The sequence below is a fragment of the Carassius carassius genome, chromosome 4, assembly GCF_963082965.1.
Source record: "Carassius carassius chromosome 4, fCarCar2.1, whole genome shotgun sequence".
NCBI classification, from domain to species: Eukaryota; Metazoa; Chordata; class Actinopteri; order Cypriniformes; family Cyprinidae; genus Carassius; species Carassius carassius.
In genome coordinates, this window is record NC_081758.1 from 30,171,379 (window position 1) to 30,187,664 (window position 16,286).

General features: G+C 36.7%; 1 protein-coding gene across 2 annotated transcripts in view; it reads left to right on the top strand.

Moving 5' to 3' along the window:
• The window catches only part of ppp3cca (protein phosphatase 3, catalytic subunit, gamma isozyme, a), a 35,971-nt gene extending 26,032 nt beyond the window's left edge, over positions 1-9,939 (top strand). The window contains exons 11-14 of one of the 2 annotated variants that reach the window (XM_059548332.1): positions 2,314-2,398; positions 2,904-3,001; positions 5,450-5,476; positions 7,446-9,939. In XM_059548332.1, the coding sequence (XP_059404315.1) occupies positions 2,314-2,398; positions 2,904-3,001; positions 5,450-5,476; positions 7,446-7,609 (374 nt within the window). In that variant the 3' untranslated portion in view covers positions 7,610-9,939. The remainder of the gene's footprint in view (positions 1-2,313; positions 2,399-2,903; positions 3,002-5,449; positions 5,477-7,445) is intronic. The other variant, XM_059548333.1, reaches the window with a different exon arrangement.
• The last annotated feature ends 6,347 nt before the right edge of the window (positions 9,940-16,286 follow it).

Genomic DNA, 16,286 nt, shown 5'->3' on the forward strand with positions numbered 1-16,286 from the left:
CCATCAACAGATAGAGTAGGAGACCCAACCTTTCGCAGTTGATTTGGAGATCCAAGGAGCATGACTTCTGTTTTTGAGCCATTTAGAGACAGAAAATTATTGGACATCCAAATCTTTATCTCAGCAATACAGTTAGAAAGATGCCCAAGTTATTCACTTGCTGACCCGGTCTAGTATGGATATAAATCTGTGTATCATCAGCATAAAAGTGATAGTTAAGGTTGAGAGATTGTAGTAATTGACAAAGTGGAAAGATGTACATACTAAAGAGTAGAGCCACACAGATGAGCCAATGGCAGACGCTTTAAGTTTCAGCACCATAGAGAAACATTGGAAGATCCAAAGCTTTCATTGGTTTGATGGTGTTTACAAGATGGAAAAAATGGAAAAAGGATGTGCCTGGGGTACTTGTAACACTGATTCCAGGTATCCTGAGAGGATGGGCCACGGAATTTATTTTATTCTGTTTCCTAAACCCAAACATAAAGCATTGAACCCCAATCCCAATGAAGATGAAAACGTTCACTTTCTGGTTGTCACTCTCATTAAGTTACAGTTTTAATCTGCTCAAGCAGAATGTTGATGTCATCTTGTGCTTTAGCAAGGTATCTCTGGCTAAAACTAGCTAAAATTAACGTTAGTGAGTCCATGCTAATGTACAAACCTAAATAACTAACTGTTCTCACGTCATGTACAGTGTAGGTCAAAAACACATAAACAAAGGTCTACATTTCAGTGCCTCTCCATAATAAACTGGTTAAATGTAAATTAATTAAATTTTACCCTGCGGTACATGAATCCTGGATGTTGTCATCTGCGATTGTGACGACCGAAATGAGATTTCTCCCGCTTGCATTTTGATCTGTAAACCCTCGCTTCCAAATTAATCTTGTTAATATTTATTTTCAAGTCTTTTATATATATCCCTCCATGGCATATTTAAGTCCTGCTTGAATGGTGATGGTCCTTCTGTGTCCTAAATTCCAAAACATCCTGGGACAAGGTTCTCACACTGACAGCTGTCATTGTAAGACTCTGTTTGTTTGTCTGAGTTATAGGGCTGCAAGATATTGTGAAAAAATGACATTGAGATATTTTATTTTTCTGCGATTATATATTGCGATATGAAATCTAATCTAATTTTTTCTTACAAACAAAAATGGGGTGAGCACACTTACATTCTCATTTTAAACATCAGATTATTATTTAAATTATAGTAAATTATTTGTTTGTTTGTAACTTTAGGTTATGGTTTGAATTGTTAACCACGAGCAAAACTATATATAATCTTTGTTTATCTTAGTTTATAAAAACACAGCTGTTCATTGTTTGGTAATGTTACTTCACAGTGCATTAACTATGTTAAAAAATACTGTACAACTTTTGATTTCAACAATGAAGGCTATAGCCTAAATGTTGAAATTAACAATGTTGTAGAAGTGCAGTTTAGTAATAGTAAATGTTAAATAATGTAGTTAAATAGTTTAATAAATAGAACATTATTGTAAAGTGTTACAGATTTTTTTTATACACCAATTCAGACGTCTCGTGAGTTAAGTGTTGGACAGGTCAGTTGTTTAAACCATTCATTAAATTAAATCGGTTCAAAGGAATCATTAGTTCGCGAATCAGACGTTTACGTGCCAGTCCCATTGTGTAATTATCTCTGCACTTTAGGGTATCGCACAAGATTTGACAACACAGAAAAGATTTCATCACTAGATAGTTTTTTTTTTTTTTTTGACACCATCGTGTCAATTGATTAATATGCGCGAGGGAGAGAGAGCAAGAGAGTTCTCGTGTTGTTTGAAGACGGTGAAGGTGAGCGTTCGCGCGCAGCTGGGGCTCTCTCTCTCTCTCTCTCTCTCTCTCTCTCTCTCTCTGCTCATTCTTATATGCGCCCTGTTAAACTGAAAGTACTTAAAAACCCTTTCAAATGATAAACTTTCACTCTATGATGAAGCTGTGCAATTAATCCGCGAAAAACATTCGTCAAGGGCCGAGGAGCAGCTGGCAGCCGTACGGTTAATGAATAACAGATCAACTAAGACAGCCTACATCGCACATCCTGCGATGTGACTATCGTGGATTTGTACTTCGCGATATTGATGCTTAAGCGACACATCGTGCAGCCCTACTGAGTTAGCAACAGTAACTAAGGGGAGCAGGGCTTACTGGTTGGTCAGTTATTGCTCAGGATGTCAGTCTGATTCTCAGCGTCTCCACGTTTTTGGTTCTTCCCTCCTTAGCTTTTTGTGGGTCAAAGATCATAAGGTCTAACAGTGTTTTGATGCTGGTTTTGTGTTGGTGCAGGTGGAACTCCAGCTGTCCGTAAGGAGGTGATCAGAAATAAGATTCGTGCCATTGGGAAAATGGCCAGAGTCTTTTCTGTTCTCAGGTCAGTCTGCACGCAATTTTGTGTGTGTGTGTGTAAATATATATATGTAAATATATATATATATATATATATATATATATATATATATATATATATATATATTCCCTGTGCTGCTTGGTAATTATCATTACAGTTTATCAAAAAGAAAAAAAAATTGTGTAAAATGCTGGGAAAACCTTCCATGTACAATGAAGTTTTGTTTTAACACCGACCACACACTCACACACTTTCCTCCATTAGGATTAATGAGCTGGCGTCAGTGAGTCATCATGTGGAGTAGCGGTCTAATTATATTAGACATTATTCCAGATGAACAATGCCATAGATAATGGAGGAACAGAGGACAGCTTGAAGTCTTTTGTCTTTGGTTTTCAAATTACCATATATTTCCTCTTTCTCCCCCACCCCAACCTAATTGATTATGTTCCATTTAGTTCTTTGAACACAACTCTTAATACCTTGTGTGTGTGTGTGTGTGTGTGTGTGTGTGTGTGTTATGTCTCAGGGAAGAGAGCGAGAGTGTACTGACCCTCAAAGGGCTCACCCCAACCGGAACGCTACCTCTAGGAGTGTTGTCTGGAGGCAAGCAGACCTTACAGAATGGTAAGTGAGCATGTTTGTGGTTTTGTAATGGTAAGTTTGTAAAGTGGGTTTGCAGGCCTCTCTCATCCAACCACGGAAGCCGTACTGGATCATCATCATCATCATCGCCACATGTGACCCAGCACTGCTCTCATCACCCTCTTACAGAAGCAGAAAGTACCAGTATGCAGCAGCTAGAACAAGCTTTGGCATGTGAGATGCTAATGATAATGATGATCTGCCTCACCTCCTCGTGCTGAAATGCATCAGGGCTCATAGTGGCATACTGGTGAGGGCTGTGCTCTCCATCTCCATCGCGTGAGCTTTCCTGGGCTGTATCCAGCTGCTTAATTCACTTCTTAGCAACTTTGCGGTGCACAGATCCATATTGTTGGTCTTTCAAATGAGTAAATCTCATGAATCCGTCTGGGTCAAAAACCATCCTAAAATCAATGTTTTATACAAAGAAAAGGAAACTACTTTTAGGAATGTTATATATATATATTTGCATTTGGACCTTATTTGGACATCACAACTATTAATTTTCTCCCAAAAATGAAAATCTGCATTGTTTTTCTTTCTTTAATGGAAGTTTAAAGCATTTTAAACTTCAAAAGAAATTCAAAAGGATCATGTATGTGATATAGCTTACTGTGAAATATTATTATTATTTTTTTATTACAGTAGTTTAAAATGTAGTTTATTCCTTTAAATTTTTAGCAGTCATTACTCATATCAGTCTCGTGGTTATCATTCATTATCAGTCATTTTATTATTATAAAATTTGGTTTATTGTCAGGAAAATAGTGTCTCAAATTCAATTGTCTATTATCACAATTATACAAACAGCACAGTAGAGCTTTTATCTGCACTATGAACACCTGTTATATCCTGTCTTCCACCTATGAACTAATGTAATGTTTACACTGATTATTTGTCTGTGTGCAGTGTAAAGCCCTTCCTTTGTAGACTCATGTTAAACCATGTGATTTAGCCACCTGCGCTACAGAGACTCTGATTCTCTGAGGCTGATTGTCATGAGAGCTGCATCATGACTCCGGATTGACCTGTCCACTCTGAGTAGGCGAATCTGTTGGCGAGGTGTCCAGGACTAAAGGTCATTAAAGGCCAGTAGCGTAGGGAACTTTGTACAAGTGAGCAGTGATGGAGTGAGAAAGGGAAATCAGAGGGAGACAGAGGGTGGATGTCACTATTCGAAGTACATATAGAAAATTCAGTGACCTTTAAGAGGCTGGCTTCATTGTCTGTATGGGTCAGACATCAAGCCAGCTAGACCTGCAGAACAGAGAGGAGTATTAAAGAAACTAAGAGGTTAGCCTGATCGTACTACAAGACCTTAGGACAATAGGACATTTCCAGCTATAAGCATATAGTTATGTTATATAGAAAATAATATGTTAGGAGAAGGTTTGGTTTTCTGACTACCACGCTCTCACTTCAGCCGACACAGCATTGAATGGTTGTGTCTGCCTGAATTTCTTGCCTGTAGAAAACCTCCAAATCAGAGATCAATTTACATATTTTTAATATAAATAATATTTTGTATTCAAGATCTCTGTATTTAGTGTTAAAATTAATATTAAGATTAAAATACTTAAGTTGAAATATTGAAATATTTATATTCATATATTTAAATGTTTAGTCTTGTGTTATTAACACATTTTATAAATCAAATAAAAATAAACTGTGGGCCTACTTTTTGTCAAGAATGTCAGATATTTAAAAAGCAGCATTTATGCTTATGGTCCTCTTTACATCTTTCTGAGTTTATAGGGCTAGTTTTGAAATTTTATAATAATAATAGTTTTTTTTGTTTGTTTGTTTAAGTTTAATATATACATATCAATATAGTTTAATTCATTATTTTGGATTGTGCTCATAGGCATGATGTGTCAAGTTGTCTATGTCGAAATGATAAAGAAATTGTATGAGATCTAAAGCTAATTTCATTAAATGTCTACTGCATTTAAGGTTTTCTGTGTGAAAGTGGTGATAATTCAAGAGATGGCACTATAAATTAATTTGAGTCCAGTCCTGTAGTCTGTTTAATTAAATAATGTTCAATTCATTGACTCGTATGTGTCAGTATTTATAATGTTCAACACATTATTTGAGTATTGTAATTCATGTTAAAACATCTGAACAAGTATTTCAGTGATGCCTAAACTTTGATTTATTTAGTTTTGTAGCCTGTTTTGCCCTACTACTGAACAATCAGTGAATTACAAATGGCCAAACAGTCACTCTGGTTGTAAAGAACTTACTGCCTTTTCTCTCACTAACTGCTCTTTGCACTGTTTATATTACTGTTGGGTTCTTTAACTGCGAATATTACTGCATTGCTGTGGTGTGTGGGGTTTAACATGCTTGGGTTGTAATGTAATCACTCTGATATAACTTCTCTCTCCATTCATTTTGGGCTACTTCCTGCTGCGCTTGCTAATGCAGCAGCCATAGAAGCAAAGGAGGGTCGAGGTACGCTGGCAGTACTGTGTCATATCCTGCCCCTACATACTGTGCTTTCTTCTTTCTCCTTTGTGTCGTTTTGTGCCTTGCAGTTCACCTCAACCTCTGTCTGTGTGTCTCAAATGAATCATGGAAAATCTGTATTCTTGCACCACCATATTTTTGTGAATAAAATCAAAAGCAGCCTAACAAAGCGGTTCGCGTTCCATAAAGGCATTTCTTTCCCATATGAGAATCAGATTTTACAAAAAATCCAGAGATTACTCCAGGTCAACATTTTTAATGATAAATGGTGGATGCGGACACTTGAAGCCGTCCATGCAGTGAAGGAATGAGGCTTTCAGTGCCAGCTCTGCTTCACCTCATTAATTAGCTGTTTCCTGTTGACCAGATGAGTTTGCTGGTTAGTTCCGGGCCCTGGCTAGAGCGTGCTAATTCCCATCCTGCCATGCGATTGGCGGGGAGGACAAGACCTCCCTCCACCAAGCAATTTAAGATTATAATCTCGTTATGACTCTGCGCTCCTAAGACTGTCTGTTCCTGTTCACGTGTAACACTCTTGCCTAAGGCCTCTTGTCTGCTGCTGTAATGTACAGAGGCTCTAAGCTATTGTGCAAGCAAGCACAAATAAACACACTGGCATGAAATGTTAAGTGTGCCAGAGCGAGACACTCTTGCTGTTGAGTTGCTGACCTGATTTTATAAGTTCAGCTGCTACTCCGTTTTTACTGGTGTTGCTTAGGTATCCTGTGTTTGCATTGTCAACTGTAACCAGTCATGATTCACCTTGGCAGTGTTTTCAAAAATGCTATAGGACACAATGAGCCTGTTAGTAGTGCAAGAATCAGCTTTCCTGTTCGTGCATGTTGGTTGGTTGGATACGTGTTCAGCTCTTTTTGTGGTTTAAAGTATGAGTGATATGAGACGTCATATTCCATCAGAATATTCAAATGGATTGGCACACAATCCCCATTTTTTTTAGTGCTGTAAATAATACACTCAGTCCCAATTTACTATTTTTTTTTCTCTCTGTATTTGCACAATATAAAATGTGTACAATGTTACATATGACCTGATTTTATTTATGTAAAAAGATATTTAACTGCATCTCATAATAGTAAAATTGCAGTTGTTGCCACCATTTTTTACTAAGACTTTGTTTTTACAGTTTTTTATTTTTTTTCTATATTATGGTCTATTTCCTGTAGCTGAAACATCGCTATACTAATTTACTAGACATACTGTACACTACTGTTGAAAAGTTTGGCATCTGTTAAATTAAGTAATACTTTAACAAAGATGCATTAAATTGATCAAAGGTGGCAGTAAAGACATTAATGTTGAAGTAAAGAAGTTAATAAAGATTTTTATTTCAAATAAATGCTGTACGTTTGACTTTTCAATTCATATAAACGTCACCAAATCAGCATATGTGTGACAGTGAAGACTGGAGTAATGGCTGCTGTAAGTTCTGCTTGCCATGACATCAGTTAATTACATTTTAACTTGGAAAAAAACTGAGCTATTTAAAATTCTAATATTTTACAAAATTACTGTTTTGATGATTTTTAATCAAATAAATGCAACCTTGGTGAGCATAAGATACTTGAAAAAAAAAGTCCCAGTCCCAAACCTTTGAACTGTAGTGTACACAGAAAAAGACATGAGGTAGACACTTGGTGTTGTGTATCATGTGACATGTATGTTTGATTTTTAAAGTTTAGTTCATTTTAAAAAGCTCCACAGTTGCATATGCTTCATGGTTAAATCATTCAAGGAATAGACTTTTTGGTCAACGCAAATGCCCAAAGGTTAAATTATTTCCGTAAATGACATATCGTATGCTAGTACAACTTGATCATGGTCTCAATTTTATTTTTATTTTTTATTAACACTGAAGTTATCAAAAATCTTCATGCACATTTTCCTAACTACCTCATTTTCATTTATTTTTTTCTTTTCTTTTTTTTCCTGGTAGCCATCCAAGGCTTCTCTCCTACAAGGAAAATCCGCAACTTCGAAGAAGCTCGTGGCCTGGACCGAATAAACGAACGGATGCCTCCTCGGAGGGACGGCCAGCAACCTGACGGTACCACAGTTAACGCCACCAACGAGAAAAACGGCACTGATGGCAATGTGTAAGGGGAGATTTTGCACTCTTCCTCTGCTCCATAGCATTTTCTCTTTCTCTGCCACGTTCTCCACAAGATAGACCCCTCAACTGCCGGATCCTGCAGAGGAGGGCCTGAGATGTGGAGAGGAATCATTCCACAAGACAGAGAGAGAAATCACTTACAACTAAGTACAAACATGAGATTTTATTTATTGAATGAAATGTATTAGATGTACTAGATAGCAACATTTTAAAGACGAGTGAACATTTGAAAGTGTGCAAAAAAACAGGTATACAGTCACGATGTGTCAACCTTTAAAGTTCAACTACAGTTTTGCAACTCGAGAACAGAGATATGGGTTCAAGATGATGTACAGATCAGAAGATCTAGTTAATCCCAGTTTTATAATATTTTATGTCACAATGTATTTGGCAAGGGATGGTTTGAATATACTGATGTATCTTATCAAGAAATGTCTGTAAGGGATCTATTAAGACAAAACAAACTTAAAGGAAATAAGTGCTACTGAAAAATATTTTATATACCTGTTCAATTAAGATTCAGACTAAATGAACATATTAGCTGCTTTGGGTTCCACATGTCTATTTCTACATGGAAAAACTAGCATTTATATAAATTCTTGTCCAATTACAGCCAGATGACACACCACATGTAAGTAGCCATAACATTGATCTTAAATAGGAGTTGTTTGATTTTACTTGCATGAACGAAAAAAGCAAAAGCAAAGCATGTCTTTTGAAAGCACTGTTACAATCACATAATCAAACTTCTGCAACTTTTCGTCTCTTATGAAACGATCATTGGGCTAACTTTCAGACTGACTTTTCCTTATTTCATGTCTGCAACACTTATCTTATTACTGTTTCTTAAAAAAGATTATAGTTGAGATTGCCACGCAACAAACCAGTTTTATTTGTTAAAATATACAGTGAAATTTGTTAGCATGCCTATAAGCTCATGTACACGTATAACAGCCAACGTGGGACACGTGAAGTTGCTTTGATCGACTCAAAAGCCAAAGTCTTTTTTTGTGCTGTGATGAGTTCGCTGCCAGAGCTCTATCCAACCCCATTTCCCATTTAAGGGAATTATGAGGAGGTAATGGGAACAGTCTGAAGAATATTGCACTAAATGCAAGTCATTGTAAATAGAGAACACCTATACGTAACACGTAAAAAGCAGGAAGTCCTGTTCTCTCTTTAAAGAATGTCCTCCAGGCTTAATGCAAAGTATTCATCTTTCACTGAGAGACTGCTCGTACAGACTCGATTTCATCCAGTTTTTGCTCGAGACATTAACAAAGCATGTTGAGTTTGATAAATGTGTCACAAACTGACTTGGTGGTTTGAGCTGTAACACTATGTGAGGTATTGTGGAGGTTTTTTTTTTTTAACGCTGCTTTTTTAAACAAGTTTAGGGAAAATTGTGGTGTGTGTCCACCTACTGTTGAGATACAGGACTTTAAGAGACTATGGAGGAAGAGCATTAAGCCTTTTAATGCATGTTTTATTCATTTGAACAGGAGAAGAAGGTTCATCTGGTTTTAAAGCAGGTTTTTAGTTTTTTGATTTTGCGATGGTGTTAAATGTCTGATGCTATGCACGAGCAATGCACCCCATTTTCTGAAAGCATTTGAAATGTACATTTTAGACAACAGTTAATTTTGTAAAATGTATTTGCGTGTGTGGATTTTATTTTTTTAAATACAGAACCAGTTCTTCACATGAGACTGATTTAAAAAGAGTTAATTTTTTCATCCCAAAAGCATTCAAATCTTATAATACTGACTAATATGTCAAGCTCATCTTTAGGTGTATGAATTCAGCTTTAATGAGAAATAAATATGTGATTGCAGTGCGACCTTCCAGCATACAGCATTTCTTGAAGTGTGTATGTGTGTTTTGCATGATCAAACTAGTGCAGTATGTCTGTGGACTCCAAAGGGAAAATTTGCTACATTTATTTGCATGTATTTCGAATGATACCAATGGAAGTACTGAGATTATCAGGTATACAGTTTACCTTGAAAATTTAAACAGCGTGTGGGCTAGTCTTGGTGTACTGGCAACCTGAATTTCTTTAGTGGAAGAAAGAGGAAGTTTGAATCTCTTAAGTTTCTGTTTGCAATGAAATGTTGAGTATTAGGCCTTCACAGGCTCAGAGATTCAATGAAGTCCCTGAAACACATCTGTGGGAATGTGTAGAAGTGTTTATGCACAACTATAGCATAATTAAAAATACTATGTGGGGATTTCATTGAACAACCATTTTATCAAGTGCTTGATATTATGTAGATGTATCAGTTATGACGACAAATAAAAACTGAAATAATGTGGACCTCATGTTTGGTCGTATTTTCTTTTAAAAGCAGTCACCTAAATGTGATTCAACATTAAAATATATTTCATTCATACACTAAAACGCTATAGTCACTTTTTATGCTAGTAAACATTGTGCCATTTTTCTGTGGGCGAAGCTTAGGTGGTGGCAAAAACTAAGATCTCTCTGACCACTTCACTAACGTTAGCTATGAAGTCTGTTAGCTTGTTTTTTTTTTTTTATCAATAACTGGAGAAATTGCGGTTAAATTTTACCTGCATATGTAAGGTCACTCAATGTCCGGGACCACGATTGTTATTTGAAAAGGTTAACTTTAATGGACGAAACCAGATTGGCCGACCCGCACATGCTTTAACTCAAAGGATAGACGATCTGACAGGATTCCCTTCGGTTGATTGACTCACATCTAACGTGTATAGTAAAGACAAATTCACTGTTTAGTCATAAAGATACACATATTTCAATTTCAGCAGGCAACTGTTTTTACAGCTACTATTCCAGCCACAATTACTTATAACAATGTAATTACATATAATTAAGCATGTAAATTGTCAGTTTGTTGTTTTACACACATTGCATGGCAGTGGCAGCAGTGTTACAATTTTCAATATTTCAAAATTCTGACTTTATTCTCGCAATTCTGAGATTATAGCTCACAATACTGATAAGAAAAAACAACTCTCTTTTGTCATTCTTTTGAGTTAAGGCCTATATCCAATATTATCTGTCTGCAATACCGGAGGCCGCACTTTCAGAAACGTATTTCTAGGACCTTAGTTGTTTGTGAAAGCACCATCTACCAAGTTGGAGAACCGCAGTCCCATGTATCTCCACTCGCCCAACATATAACTTACAGACATTAGTTAAATGAACTCTTACAAGCCAGACAAAACTAGTCAAGACAACGTATTACTTTGTATAATGTTCAATAACATATAAACTTCAATATCCAAAACTTAAAATAACAAATTGAGTTAAAGATGAAAAGTAAGTTCATATAAATTATTTGGGTTATAGACCAATGTCGTGTAGATGTCACAGTTACATCACTAGCAGCTGCGTGTGCATTGTGGTGGCAGAAACACAGAGATAATTGCTTGAATTTATTTCAGTAAAAAAACATAGTAAGTTGTTTTGACTCAGAGCATCAAGTTGAAACAACAAATGAACATTAGTTTAATAAACTGTAAAACTTAACTTCTTGAGTAGGAACAAAGAGTATCTTTAAGTTAAGTTAACATTTTTTAGGCAGCAGGTGAACTTTTTTTTTAAAGTTTAACCAGCTTAAAATGTTTTACAGTGTATATTTACCAGAGGTGTCAAGTAACGAAGTACAAATACTTCGTTACCTTACTTAAGTAGAAATTTTGGGTATCTATACTTTACTGGAGTAATAATTTTTCAGCCTACTTTTTACTTCTACTCCTTACATTTTCAGGCAATTATCTGTACTTTCTACTCCTTACATTTTAAAAATAGCCTCGTTACTCCTATTTCATTTCGGCTTGTTTTCATTCCGGCTTGTCAAAAAAAAAAAAAAACCTATCCAGATAAATCGCGCCATCCGGAGAGAGTGAATTTGATTGTGGTTGGATGAGAAGTATAAACATACAACATGCCGACACCCTATTGGCTTGTACGCGATCCATCGCACCTGCACATGATCAAATCACGTCACACTCATCACTCAAGCAAGGACATATGTGTGTACTGTCTGTAGCCAAGTATGATGATGTCTGTGGCAGAGACTCAAGAAGAGAATTCGAGCGAAATTTGCCAACCAAGCACCAGCGAGGATGTTGGTAGACAGGAAGACCAGCCAACCCTTATACATCCCTGGCCGTACCTGGAAGAATTTTTCGAAATGGGTGGATGCAAAAACAACTCATTTTATGGGGTTAGAATTGTTGCATTATTCCAAATAAATAGATTATGATCCACAAATAAATGTAACGAGATTCACAAAAATATATCAAATTCACAAATTAATATAAAGAGTTTCACAAAAAAATTTAAAACTCACAAATAAATAAAATCAAATTTGCAAATAAAAATATATATATTTACAAATGTGTTTAATGTCACAAACACAACTCTACCTGGTATTTATTTGTGAACCGCTGTCTGTGCATTTGTAAATCACTGCACGCATTTGTGGATCGGTTCCTGTGCATTTGTGGATTTGAAACACTTCTAGCGTCGACATGCAGATAAATCCACAAATAAGTGGACTCCACCCACCGTTTACTCAAGCCAATCAAATAACGGCCACATTGAGCTGACCAATCGTAGCACGTTATCGCTTCAACCAATCACGTTTTGGCTTACAGCCAGGGGAACTGCGGGAATAGACACCGAACTTGAGACCAACAACAGACAGTCAGGGCATTTCTCAATACCAAGTTCGCAGAGTCTGGACTTCCGTCCTTCCGAGTTTGGACATGCCAAGTTGGACTCAGAAGAACGAACTCTCGAGGACGGGAGGACGCGAGTCCAGTCATTCTACAAATGGAACGGCAGCGTACTTGATAGCTTCACTCAGCATGCATGTTTTACTTGAATTAACTTCTTTTTTATTTTCAATATATTAAATATATTAGTATTAAAAAACTAATATGTACCTACTCTGATTATTTTCACTTTATATTTATAATGAAATTGAATATAATATTAAACGACTGTCTCTTTTTTATTTTAAAAACTATTAAACATTAATATGTGGTTCAGGTAACATCAATACTGTGATTATATTTACGTCGTTCAAAATAAATAAAATATGTGGAAACAACTGCCTCTTTTCATTAAGAACAATCTAGCAATAAACCCACTCAGCTACAATTTAAATAAAAAAGCGGGAAAAACGGTTGAAAGGTGTAAATCAATTGTAAATAAGTGTAAATCAAAATGGAACAGCTTAGGATTGCCATTGCAATTGCTATTTATCAAGATGCTGAAGAGGAGGCTGCCGAACGGAGGAGACGAATCCTTCAAAGAAAAGCCAGGATGCAGCGGAGGATGGCGAAGAGAGGTGCCATATTAGCATGTCTCTCTAGCATTGTATGTTTTTCTAATTATTCTTTCTTCATAAACTGCCCATATACTTATGTGGACTTAGTTAGGTATATCCAAATGAAAAGTCATAATAAAAATGTATTATAATGTATCATATAGGCACCCTATTTACAGACTACAAAGTACTATCTCACAAAAAGTTATGTAAACTATTGCAGGGATGTAATGAGACTACATTAGATTTTTCAGTATACCAAATAAACTGACAAGTACAATAGGTTTGACAGTTGATAACATTTAAATTAACTAGCTTACACTTCACACACCTTTTATTTGTCTTTGTGGTGCTCAAATAAGTTTATAGTTTATCATCTTTATATAGCTAGGTGCACATCATATTACTGCATTAACACAAACAGGACAATTTAATATCTATAATAATCATATAGGCTACAACTTTTAGACTCTGGGATGAATGTTGTGCTAGAGCTTATCAATAAATGAATGAAACCGAAATAGAGTATAAAGAAATACTTCACGAAAAGAGCAAATGTTAGAGGGAGATTTAATTATGGCAGATTTTAGTAAATTTGAGACAAAATCCTTAAAACAACTGAGTATATAGCTTACATTAAATCCAAAAATATAATAAATACAATGCAACGACAGTACATATAGTAACAACTTTTTAAAAGCAATACATATAACAAATACATAATACAACAAAAGTAAAAACATTCTTAATATATTATCTATATATTTTAACAGGAACAAAGTCCCACTCGCAGGTATTCACAGATCAATGACCAGGTACCAATCCTGGTCAAGTTTTTTTCTGGAGAGGATTTAAAGCCAGCTTTCAGGCTCTCCAGGAACAGCATCAACATGCTGGTACAGATGCTGCCCCGTCAAAAAGCCCATGGATGGAGCCGTGAAATTGAAGTACTTGTTACGGTTTATTGGCTTGCCTGTGGAGCATCCTACAGGGTCACATCAGATGACTTCAGCATGCCACTTTCAACAGTTTGTAGGACTGTTCACAATGTTGTGGAGGAGATGATGACCATCCTCCACAAAATTATTCATTTTCCAAAAGCAGAGGAAATGGATGAGGTGGGGGGTGGCTTTGCTCACCTTGCTGGCCATGAGGCATTCCGCTGTGCTGCTGGTGCCACATCAGGAATGTTCCTCCTGCAATGCCACAAAAAAGATGCTACATAAATAGAAAGATCTCCCCTTCCATCATTCTACAGTGCACCTGTGATGCTAAAGGCATATTTATAGATGTGTATATTGGCAATCCAGGCTCTGTACACGATGCCCTTGTGCTGCGCAGATCACCAATGTACCAGCAGGCTCTGTATTCACCAGCTGGATACTATCTTTTGGGAGATGGGGGATACCCTTGCTTGCAGCATCCTATTGCAATCATGACCCCATACCGCCAGCCTGTCGCAAGTAAGAACACTTTTTTTATGTCAGACAGACAGACAGACACACACGATAAACCAAATTTTTACTGTTATGAATTTGCAATACACTACACATTTTCTACACGATTTTTGATTAACAGGCCAAGTTGAAGCCCGATACAACAGGCATTATGCACAAGCACGGAACATCATCGAGCGCACTCGATGATGGGATATATATACTCGATGATTGGGATGTTAAAAACTCACTGGCGTGCAATTTTCTTGCGGGCCCTGGAGATCAGGCCACTGTTCGCCCCAAAGGTGATTGGTGCCTGTTGTATCCTCCACAACATCTGTGTGATGGGAGGTGATCTCTTGGAGGAGGAGGAGGAAAGCCAAGGACAAAAAGACCGCGAGGATGGTGAGAATGCAGCAGTGGGTGAGAGGGACCTATCAGGGAACCATCTCCGAGGACGTCTGGCTGCGCAGCTTTCTTCTCCCGTGGAACTGCCTGGGTGTCTAACTGAACAGTACTACATCTAGACAGTAAACCTTTCCAGATGTTGTCATGTTCATTAAAAGAGCAACATAAACAGTTGAAATAGCTATGACATTAATTAGAAAGATAGGTATGAATAAATGTGCAAGTAGATGGGTACAGATACATTTATACGTTTTCTTAATTTTGGTATGTTCTTCTTGAGATTTAACTGCATGATTGTAAATAATTGTATACCACTATAGACATTGGATATTACATTATTTTATATTATTTGTGTTTTTGTTGTAAATATAAAGAATACACTGTTGCTATAACAATGATTTGCCAGGGTTGAAATTGAAACATTCATTTTTTTTTTTTTTTTATTCAAATAATCTATATAAAATCATTTATCATTAAATACAACATTAATTTAGAATTTATTAAGTTTTTCAAACAGAGACAGATATGTCTCTGCTCTGGCTGTTGCTGCCCTCTCTCTCTCCTCTTCTCTCGCCAATGCTTCTCTCTCCCTCTTCTCTTCCCTCTCTGCCTGTTCTTTTAGAAACTCAAGAAGAGCCTGGCTGTCCCGTCGCCTCTTTCTTGACTGCTGGCTACTCCTGGCTTCCACAGAAGGGGTAGAACCTGGTGTGCTGACTGAGCCACCTGTAGTGGCAGTGGGTTTGATGCAACAACTACGGGCATAGTAACCGAGTGCTGCCCTTGGAGTGCAGCATCCATTGCAGTGTACCACTGCCAGGTGGCAGCAGTCACACTACCGGCCTCTACCCCTTTTCCTGTGGGTGGGTCCCTAAGCTCCTGAAATAAAGCAAAATGCTGTCATGTTCTCACCTCACGTTGTTCCACACTTTTAGACATTTTTTATTTTTGCTCTACACAGAGAAAGATATTCTTAAGAATTTTTGTAACCTAACAGTTTGAGGCACCAAAAAATTACACATGTCAGTGGTGCCCCAGAACTCTTAGGTTACAAATATTCTTCCTTTGTGTAAAGCAAAAAAAAAAAAAAAAAAGAATAAATAAATAGTGTATACAGGTGTGAAACAACTTAAAATTGTAGGTGAATGGCAGAATGTTCATTTTGGGGTGAACTATTCTTTTTACAGTCTTAGAGTAAACAATGTAAACGGAGTAAACTACATTTTACAAAATAAAATGTAAGGGCCAATGCATCTATGTTAGGTTTCAAATATGACCGGAAAGTCTTTACACACATCTTGGTAAGCCTCTTTCAGTAACAGAAAGTAGAGAAACAGGCAGATTACCTTGTATTTATCTTTTAGGTTATTCAATTTTTTCTTTGCCTGTTTGGCAGTTATGGCCAAACCAGAAGTGGAACAAAATGCCTATAGGCAAAACAAACCCATAAAGATTTACATGATTCCACTTCAATAACGTATTCATTCTTATGGATG